At 39.9% G+C, this 10,827-nt stretch overlaps 1 protein-coding gene across 5 annotated transcripts in view; it reads right to left on the reverse strand.

Moving 5' to 3' along the window:
• Window positions 1–7,764, reverse strand: part of SMPX (small muscle protein X-linked) — a 41,593-nt gene extending 33,829 nt beyond the window's left edge. The window contains exons 1-2 of one of the 5 annotated variants that reach the window (XM_054181886.1): window positions 7,565–7,719; window positions 3,921–3,980 (exon numbers count right to left, since the gene is read on the reverse strand). In XM_054181886.1, the coding sequence (XP_054037861.1) occupies window positions 3,921–3,959 (39 nt within the window). In that variant the 5' untranslated portion in view covers window positions 3,960–3,980; window positions 7,565–7,719. Of the gene's footprint in view, window positions 1–3,920; window positions 3,981–7,514 lie in introns of all 5 variants that reach the window. The other 4 variants (XM_054181875.1, XM_054181898.1, XM_054181895.1 and 1 more) reach the window with 4 other exon arrangements.
• Between the last annotated feature and the right edge of the window lie 3,063 nt (window positions 7,765–10,827).

The following is a 10,827-nucleotide window of genomic DNA, read 5'->3' on the forward strand; positions in this document are numbered from 1 at the left end:
TCATGACTCCCACTGGTAAAACCAGGGGGTGAATCAGTAATGTTATGGAGCGGAAACGGAGAACCTTCCAACAGCAAGCTGTGCTATTGTAGTTTACCATCTGACTGATTTGCATTAAATGAAGATGAATAATCCCGTCCTTCTGCTCAAATCGTGGTCTTGCAGATCGTGCCCCAGGTTGGGCAACCACAGGAAAACAGCCCACTGTTTTCAGTAACAGCAACTGTTCTGACAGCTGCAATCAAACCTCAAGCAAATTAAGAATCCATTTGACAAGAAATAAGCAGCTTTCCCTGTATTCTATTTATCTATTTCCATTTATTTTATTTATGCAAGGCGATGCTGCCATTTCAGTGGGGCTGGCAAATGCCTGTAAGGCCACGTACTTTATAGACAACCGGGTATTCATTTCATAATGCTTTTTCACAAAGCATTAGTTTAGATATTGTGAAACCTTTCACCTGCACTTCCTAAGTTCCCAGGAGACAGCACATTTTCAGCCTCGCAGTGCTTAACCCATTATTTCATTTAGGAGTGGAAAAAAAAAACAGCTTTGCTATTATTAATTTTAAGCATCTGCCCTTCCAGGCCCCGGTACCTCTGGGCAGCTTCTTTTTTTGGAACGAGAAACTTCTTTGCGCTTTACAGCTAGCGTGGTCATACAAGTTTGCAGAGTTGAACCATTAAGAGGTATGTCTCCTGTTATATACTCAGGCATTCCTTCCCCTCGGAGTCAGTAAAAGCAGGAGCCAACCTCCCACAGCCACCCGGGGCGTACCACAACACCCTAATTCTGATACCCGGCCCTTGCACTTCCTGCTGTGATTGACAGGCCAACCGGGACTAAAATGAACTACTAGGTGCCAGACTGCTAATTAAATTAAGTAAGCCTCTCTTTGGTCTGCTTCAGCATTTTCACAGTAATCTGTGTCACACGGAAGCGGTTTGAACTATTTTATCTGCAGCAAGTGCATTCGCATCAGAGTTTGGACAAGACGTACGCAGACATGAAATATTTACTTGGTGAAACAAGCAGCCTTTAAGACATAGTTTAACACTGTCTGGATCTGATAACATGTACTATAAATTCAAGTATTTCTAGTATGAAATGAAAGTATGACTGACTGCCGAACAGTTCCTGTACCAAAGTCGGGAGCTCTAAGTCTCCCTCTTAATCCAATGCTGGTCCCTTCCCATGGCTGAGCAGATGTGTAATGGGTGGACCAAATTCTGCACGCCAATGTAGCTCCATGAGGACTGTGTTGTGCTGCAATCAGCACGAGTTTGCAATTTTGTTTTTAAAACATGTTTCAGGGCTCTTGTCACCTGTCTGCTGGGGCTGAGATATGAGCCTCAGTTACCTCTTCCTCGCCTGCTCCCCATCCAGTGAAATGCTAAGCAGGAATTTTTTTTCTTCCAAACTCCTGAAATCCTAAATAATAATTGCTTTAGACAGACTATCTAGGTGTGATTAATATTTTAAAGCATATTAATTATTAAAACTATTGGATTTGCATCTTCCTTTGTTTTTGGAAAGTGCCTACCATATTTTGGATGTCATTGCAGCGTTCATAGTGAGTAGGTATGCATACTGATGTACTGGACTGAGGTCTTCCTGAGCAGACCAAAGGAAAAATATCTGTAAGCTGGTTTGACTCAGTTAAACTGGTATTTAGAGATGTGTTTGTGTTGTTCTTTCTGTTTACTAGAGACAGGGCATCCAGACCAGGAACTGTTGGGTCTGGAATTACCGGCAGCCCTGCATGAGCTGAGGACTGTTACGGGTAAGTTCTCCACAGCATCACAGCCATTCCCAGCTGTCCAGAAGGATGACTGAATAAGCTGGACAACCACTTCAGTATAAACATATGCAAGTTAAAAAAAAAAAAAAAAAAAAAAAAAGATGAACTACAGACAAAACTGAATGTAATTCAGGAAAAAAAAATAGGAAACCCCTCACCCTTACCTGTGGGGAAAGCCAAGAGTGGTGTTTGTAGGTAGAATATTTGTCAGCCAGAGCTATACACAGCCTTTTACACACTGAGGGGGCGAGGCCAGCAAGGAATGTTACCAGGAATTAACACTACTTTGGTCTTCTATCACCCTGAACTACTCTTGGGAACCACTTTGGTCCTCTATTGCTCCAAACTACTCTCGGGAACCAGTTTCTACTGTTAACTCTCTCACATCTGTATTTACTGGCTGTTGGCAAGTGAAGATTTTAGCATACATCTCATATGGTCAGAAAGAATTCACTTCCGACATGGAGTACCATGCAATACTTCAGTTAGTAAAGGGCCATTACATTTCCATTGCTGCAGCACGATGTATATTCTCCAGGGGATGTCGGTCCTACTATAATAGCACCTAATAGCAAAGCATCATAATATATGAATCACAACATACAAAAGTAATGTGACATTTTGAGTCACAGTTCTTAGAGTGCGCAAAGAGTAATAGGCATCAATTCCAGTGCAAGTCTCCCTGCTGGAGCAACCTTTGACACAATGTTTAATAGATTTATTTTAAAGTTTGTGCTGTTATTCTTCTCAGGATTCAAATTACGTTTGCAAAAATTGAAGTTTCTTAAAATATTAAACTTAATACCTGAGCTTAATGCAGTTTTTAAGTGGACAAACTAGAAGCAATTTTTTACATTTAGAAGTTGGAAAGTCATCATGAAATGAAAAAGGAGTCTATAACTACTTCTTTACTTTAAGGAAACAAGTAAACCAAATTCATTCCTTAAAAATGCTTGCATGTGCCTATAGAGTTTACTTGTAAAATGTAAATACTTTTGAGCTATAAATTATCAACACTTTTCATTAATCATAGAAACATTTCCATAGTCACTGTAAAAGAGGGATGAAAATTTGAACTGAGTGAAATCAATGGCAAACTTCTGCTAATTTCAACTGAGTCAGAGTAGAGCAGTTTGCATGCCTGTTCCAGTAGTGTTGATGATGACAAAAAGAATTCGCCTTTTTACAGTGCCTTGCAACTTCAGTATGCTGTCTAGCCACTGGGTAATTAATATTCTTGATACTCCAATCCACTGAGTTAGTATTATCTTGGGGAAACAGAGGACAAATCAGACTTTAGAAATTCCATTTTGTGTTTCTTATGTAATTCCAAGGCAACCTGAACTCGTTGTAAAATTTCATTGCAAGTGCAATTTACAAAATGCATGAAAATTCTTTAAAATTCTGCAGTTCAGGAGGTATTTTGGCTTTTGGGGAAAAATCAATGATAGCATGAGCTAAATACATTTTTCATGGTGCTGCTTCATGATGATGTTGTGATAATTCTTCAGCTGTTTCTTTTACAAGTATGTAACAACCAACTTCATCCTTATGAGCATATGCCACTTGAGAAGGTATGTGACATACAAGGGGTTTTTTAATGAAAATATTAACATTTCTCTCATTTTACCTTGGCTTTTAAATAAAATGTTTCTTAAACAAACATTGGAACTTGTGGGTTTTTTTCCTAAAGGACTGCAGACATGAAAAACTTCACAACACCTCTGCTATCTTTTTAGTCTATAAATTTTCCAGCACTACATTAACTGTGGAAAATCCAATAGTTGCAAGAATTAGTTTTACTCATAATACTGATCAGTTATGAGCAGATGTATCACCATGTTTTGCTTAGCTGATCCACCAACAGGCATAACCTAACACTCGAAAGACCATGCGAGCAAGCGATCAACCAACCTATCTGATCAGTTCAGATCATAAGATGCTCTTCAGGTCAAACTTTTTCAGTGCTTTCGTATCTAGCAAGCTTTCCACTTTGAAAGAATAATCCCCAGATAGCACTTCTGTGGTGTTTTGTCTGAGCAAAAATGCAGTTTTCCAAGCAATGGAGGTTGAGATTTATTATTTTATTATATTAGAAACATAAATACCGTCTCTTACCTGAATGGCTTTGACATGTGATGCTGGCTGTTTTGACATTTTTAAGACAGAGGCTTATCCCTGCAAGCAAAATGGGAAAGTGTTACAGGCTCTGACATTCCGATAGCTAAGGCAGATAAGCTAGAACTTAACCCGCACTGCCTCTTGACAGGCATCCATTTCATCTGCCCAGCTCCTGTTTCCATCTCAGTTGCAGAGTTGCTTAGTTATTCCTTCTGAATATCACAAGGAGACCGAACATCTGAGCTTCTCCAATTAATCTTTCATAGCCACAAATGGAGCTATCTCTTTCACATTAAAAACAATAATGAGTAGAGATAAGGAATATCTCATACCTTAAGAGCATCGTAAAATGAGTAAGAATTAAGGGAAGCATTTGAGGATAAACAACGTATGATTATCTCTGTCACAGTATGTATGTCGGAATTATTAGAACTCTCAGTTTAAACCTTCTTTCAAATAAAGCACAACTTACTACAAAACATTGTTAAATGCAGGCTTAACCATTTTCTGACTCACAAATCCTTGCAAATCCTTAATACCTATAGACTGGAAATAATCAAGATGGTCAAACTGTAAAGTTCTCTTTGACAATTGCTATGGCACAAAGTAGTGTCTCTTCCAAATTTTAGATCATATAGATTCATCAATTTTCTTTAGCAATAAGATAAAAAAGAACAGAGTTTTCCATATAATTTTATGTAGGCAGAGAAATATGGACTGATACAATATTAATATACAATAACAAGCAGAAATACACCAAAGTCAAAAGATTCTGTAAAGGTAAAAAAAAAAAAAAAAAAAGGCAAGAAATTTTATTATCAGATTAATTTTAATTGAAACACCACCTCAGTTTTTTATTCTTTCACTGAGAATTAAGATTTTAACTGGGCTAGATCTTCATCAAAGTCTGGTTATTTAACCATTATAATACAAAATAAGATAGTAATACTAAAAGGTGAGAAATGAGTTCACCATAGAACTCATTGATCACAACCGCACTACAGCTTATTTTGACTACTATATTTAACCTGAGATGAGAAGAAAAAATATTGCAAAAAGTAATAAATGACGTAGGAGGGAATAGTAGAAATATAGCAAGAAATCAAAAGTGGGTCAAAGGCTTTGGTACTCCGAAGAGTACGACTGTCACATGGAGGCGGTACCAAAGGAAAAGTATAGCTCAGTTGTAGGTTGGCTTCAGCCTGGAATGTCAGCCTGAAACTGTATCACTGGGGCTGCATGGAAGACTTGCCCTTGCATATTCTCACATAGGCTTTAAATCCGTGTAATGCTGAGCAGAACCTAAATGAAAAATGACCCACCGTTAGAGGTCTCTCCCTGATCGCACTCTCAGCCGTGAAGAGTGCTGTCCAAACCAACACAGAGCCTTAAGTCAGAGGAAGGCGTCTTCATAGATTGCTTCGGGTTTAAATTGCTTCTGCTAAATTTGTAAATCATCAAAAAAATCCCACCATGGAAAATAAAATCAGCACACTTCCAGTGAGTTTTATATTGTGGTTTTACATTTACATTTACAATCTTAAAATCAGAGGTAGCTTAAAAAACTTGAGAATTTAGTTTAGGGGATGAAATCTCAGTCACTGAAGTTCATGACAAAGTTCGCACAGATTTCGAAAAGCCAAAAGGATTTACTCCACTCTCTCTCTTTCTTTTTGCAAATCTTTACTATGCATAGAAATAACTGTGCTGTTAACCAGTGGTTGTATTCCAAAGATAAACACAAAACGATCCCCAAGTTTATTGGAAAGATAAGACTCAAAATACAGAAAAGTTTAATTAATTTTTCTTATCACCTCTCCTCTTTGTAATCAGAATGAAAAATGGAAACAAAAGCACAGGAAATTAACACAAAACATTTTAAAACCCTGTGGATCTACTTTGTAAACACTGTTGCAAAGAAATTCAAGGTAAGATATACTCCTTCATCTTGTGAGCTCGTGCGTTGCAAAAACACCGATACACGCTTCTTGGGCCACCTAGAACTAAATGGGCAAGGATTTATATTTAATCTGGATTTTAAAAGAAGCACAGCAATAGTGCTCCTCAGTGAGGTGCCCTGGGTTCGCAAGAAGCCTGTGTTCGAAATGATTGCAATCAGACACCAGTTCCTAAAGACGGATGGATGATACAATTGTGTAGGACTGCTTTTGGAGGAGGTGATTTTCCTACCAGTTCGTGCTGTCCTCATTACCGCCAGAGAAATCAGGACAACAGCACGCTACTGAGTAAAAATAGACGATCTTCTCTGGCTCTCTCCCCTTCCCTCCCTTCCCTAAGTTTCCCTCCAGAGCAGCACTGACCATCAACCACAGGAAAATAAACCGTAGATTACAGATGCATCTATTACTGAAGTGATTACTTCATTTTTATAAATTCCTTTGTTCTTTGGCCACGCGTCTTGGAGAGAGAGTTGAGAGAGCTGCAGTGATTGTATTGTTTCTGGCATTCCAATCAGCTCTGCAAACTTGCAAAAGTCACTCTTCACTCTGATTTCCACACCAGGGTCTCACATGTACGCAGGCAGAGAAACGCAGATGCACGCAGCCTGTATTCCCCGGTGTCTTTTTGGCCTCCCCACACCTTACCTTTTACCTTTTATGGGCTGCATGCTGAGCCAAACTCAGAAAGCAACGGCACTTCGGAGCTGTTTCATGCCAGACTTCCCTTGCAAATTCCCTGGCTTCGCAATGAAAGTACCCGTGAACAGGACTACTTGTGAAATACAGGACCACTACAGTGAAATAATTCAGTGTTTTGAAAAGAACCTTCGAAAAACAAAGGATCTATCTTCTGCCCCTCTGCTAAAAATAATCGCTGACAGGGCTGCAGCAAGATAATAAGCTGACTTATTCAATTTGCTTTAAATGCGATGAGATATCATAATACCAGCTTTTGTAATCCGCACAAGAGATGCACAGTAGCACACAGACAGGAGGGAGAGCCCTCCCCCCACCCCAGCTGGAAGCCGTCCTTTCCCCCCGCCGCACTCACGGCATCAAGCGCAACGGGTATTTTGGACACAGAACTGCAGTGTATTATCTTATTAAAAGTCTTTGACAGGAACTGGGCTACTGTGAGACCCAGCCAGCACAAAGAAAGAAGAGAAACCCCCCCTTTGCAGCTTCCATCCTGTTACACAAAAACTTACTACATGCTCTAGGCAAATGCGATCACATTTTCCATAAAGCAGTTTTCTCCACTACAGTTACCTGTTAAGTTTACAGTGAAAGAACATCTCTCTTACCATCAAAACCCCCACGTAATATTTCATTCGCCATAACAAACACATAGAAAGCATGTACCTATATACAACAGTATTCAAGCTAATACAGAGTTAGGCTTCTTATGAGTCACTAGGCATTTAAGTGACTTTCTGTTTTAAATCTTTAAAGATCCCCACAGACTATGAAGCAATAACTATAACAATCTGCTCTGAATACGCTGATACACTGCACGAAACATTAAAATAAGCAGAAACCCACAACTATTGTAGTCACCTCGTAGCACTTATTAAAGAGTTCTCCTAAGGGTCTTTCAAGTTTTTAACTGACCCCTTCAAGATTAGCTTACTTATTTACTTATATAAGAAAAGCTCCAAACCGTCAAGTGAGTATGTGCACCTCCTTTTGATGCTGAAAGAGGCACCTTCTTCTACCAGCTGAGGTATTGACTGTGATCCTTTTAATGTGTCTGAAATAGCTCCGATGCTTTCAGCCCGGACGGCACTGAGAGCTGCTCCAGGCTGGAGTGGGACTCGGCTGAGAAGCGAAGTGTAAAAGGGAATTCCTGTCATAGCTTCCAGTTGTTCTTCCTAAATATAGAGTTTGATTCACCCTGTAACTTGGTCCCCTGTGACACTTGACCATCATAAAACCAGGGCTCAAGTGCCAAGCAGGAGGTGTTGAAGGAACACACCTTTGGGTCCTTTTCCTGCCCTCCCTCTCCCTGCCATTCTGGGCTTTTCACAAGCGCCAGGCATACGGCAGCAGAAGGTAACACACAACTCCTCCCATGGTGTTTGGGGCAGCGCATGCCTCCCTGCTGCCGCACCAGAGAAGGAAATAATTGTGGAGACGTAATTATGAAGAATTCACCTTGGAGGGACTAACTAGGGGAGGTGAATGCCACACCGACGTGACTGTATCGCTGCTGGGTTGGGAGCCAACTTGCGCAGCGGCTGCTTCAGGGTCTCAGCGTAGTGTTGCTGCGTGCAGGAGAGCCGAGGTCACGGGGAGGAGGACCTCTGACAGTGCGAGGCCATAGCAGCCAGTGGCTGAATGTTAGGGCATGTGGATGAAGAGAAGCTAAATGAAGAGTGGGGGGAGGGAGATGCAATAGCTTGTGAGGGAAGTGACACATTATTATACGGTTGTGCTCATGCTACCTGTGAGTGCTGTCTTCAGTGAAGGCTACCAAAGGATATCTGTCACAGCAAGCTGTGTGTGGGGCACAGCCTCACGTTTCCACTCCCAGAAGCGAAGTCTTCTATTTATTGCATCTTCACAAGAGTGCTTTCCTCTTCATCACTCCGCTACCGTACCTGTTCTCCACCCGACCCACAACCGCAACAGTGACAACAGCAGTGTCATTATGGGTGACGCTGTACTGGCCACTTGCTGCTGGAGAAGGATAGGGCAACTTCTACATGATCAACAATTTTCAAAATTAGTGCCAAAGATATTTATAACAAATAATGTTTGGAATAGTGATTCTGAGAGGATTTCCCTTGACTTTAACTTAGTTGACCAACCACTCTTTTCATTTCATGTATCTCAAAGAGGAAGACGACCTCCCAGAGCACCTCATTAAACCTGAGACTCACTCTCTGCTGCCCTCTCCCAAAAGTGCTGTCATCTGGAAGCAGCTGATAAAGCTGATGCCTTGCTCTAGCAGCTTGCAGACTACTCATAGCCACCCCCTTCCCAAGGAGCCATGATAAGATGAACACACAACTATGCACACAACAGGCACGTGCATTTGTGTTGCATGGTCAAGATTGATGGAGATACGTAGAGCAATCAGCTCCTTCCAAGGGGACCCCTTGGCCTGTTTCCTCAGAAAGGCTGAGCATGGCTGTTGTCAAATATTTTGAGGCACGAGAAGACAACTGCACTTGAAACATGGCAAAGCTCACAACAGGGCTCATGGAACTGCCTTTTGTCCTCTTACAATGGAGGACTTTGCTGTTAACATCTAAGGTCCTGCCTTCCAGGCAGTTGAGACCACCTTAAAGCAAAGCCTGAGTCAGACAAATGGCATTATATACCCCCTTGTGAAGGTTCACCTTTACAACAAAAGTATTAGAAGGCAATGAAAGAGGCGATATATTTTTGTAACGTGGTCTTGTACAGGAATTTATTTCGATTTGTATTACAGTAGTTTTATTACAAACCAGCTCTGGAATATATGGTTCTTTCTTCCATGTGTCATTAATTTAGCAAAGGTAGGCCATTGTTTACATTTTATAATCCCATCATCTTGCAAATATGCCTAAGAAATACCAGCTGAACACTGTTTCCTTCAGCAAATTCTCATAGCAGTGACAAGTAATTTAATAGATAGTCTACCTCTGTCACACACCTAACACCCATAAACTATCACACCTAAACTATATTAAATTGTTGGGATAAATGGAGTAAACTCAAATTTGATCACTAATATCAGAAAATATAGATCTGAGTAGATTTTAAAGGGAAAAATAGACATTTTTACTATTCTTTTGTAGAGTTCCATTGCCTTTGAATAACTACTGGGATGCACAGCCCCATGACTTGCAGGTTCATCTGCTCAATACTTGCAGCAGATGATTTAGTAAGTAAAGAATGAGGCATGTGTGCATTTCAGGTGATGGATCCAATGCCTGGCAAGTTAGGGCCAGGTACATTGACACACACTGCATAAAATTGCTATTTCTCTATTTCTCATATACAGAGATCCAAAAGACATAGTAACAATGTATTTATTTGAAGTATGAAAATCCTCATATAGTTCAAATACATTTTTGTTGCATTCCTTCCTACAAGCTTGTCTAATTAACATGCTTTCTGGAACAGTTTATTAGTTTTGAAAACAAAGTTGATAGTTAACAGAAACATGTTGTATCTTACTTCTTGACTAAGATATTTCACTGTATAATGTCAGAATTGTTTCTTTAAGCTGTCACTATTTAATGTGCTTTCTTCAATGTTTTGCTTTTTGAGAAACCTCATGAGCACAGCTATAACTTCCCTGAGTCTGCCAAAAGAAAAAAATTTTTTTCTATTATAGTCCAAAATGTGTAAAGTCCAATTTAGTGTAATGAAAACAACAACTGAAAATGCAAGTCAACAAAGGAGCAGTCACAACCTCAGCTCACTTGAAATAAGACTTCTTAAAATAAAAAGTTAAAAGATACATTCCTGGAGTTTTGCTTCAAATCACCAAGTAGTGGCAACACACTGCAGACATTCGGCAATGCAAAACTTTGCTTCCCTATCTTAATTTTAGCTCTATAAATTACAGTTTATTACCAGGTAAGAATAGTGGGCCTGGGATAATAAGTATTTGGTTAATTAATTCCTATCACTACCTTCATGTGAATTGTTTGGTGAAGAATATGAAAACTGAAGTTGCAGTGCAAGATAAACTATTCTCTTAATTCAACACATCTAAGTTATTGATTAAGATTTAAAAATAAGAATCCTGCTATCAGACAGATTTATCAGAGGACTGACGTAGAGGATCCTGGAAAAAAAAATAACACCATCCATTTCCTAACTCACACAGATTTTATTTGTGCTTTGGGGCTCTTTTCCCTTAGTAAAGATGTGTCTACTCCTTGTAACAATGATTTGGCGCATAGGCTTGATGAAAGACAGAGACTTTTAGCAATGGTACCCTGTCA

Source organism: Rissa tridactyla, chromosome 1, assembly GCF_028500815.1.
Source record: "Rissa tridactyla isolate bRisTri1 chromosome 1, bRisTri1.patW.cur.20221130, whole genome shotgun sequence".
NCBI classification, from domain to species: Eukaryota; Metazoa; Chordata; class Aves; order Charadriiformes; family Laridae; genus Rissa; species Rissa tridactyla.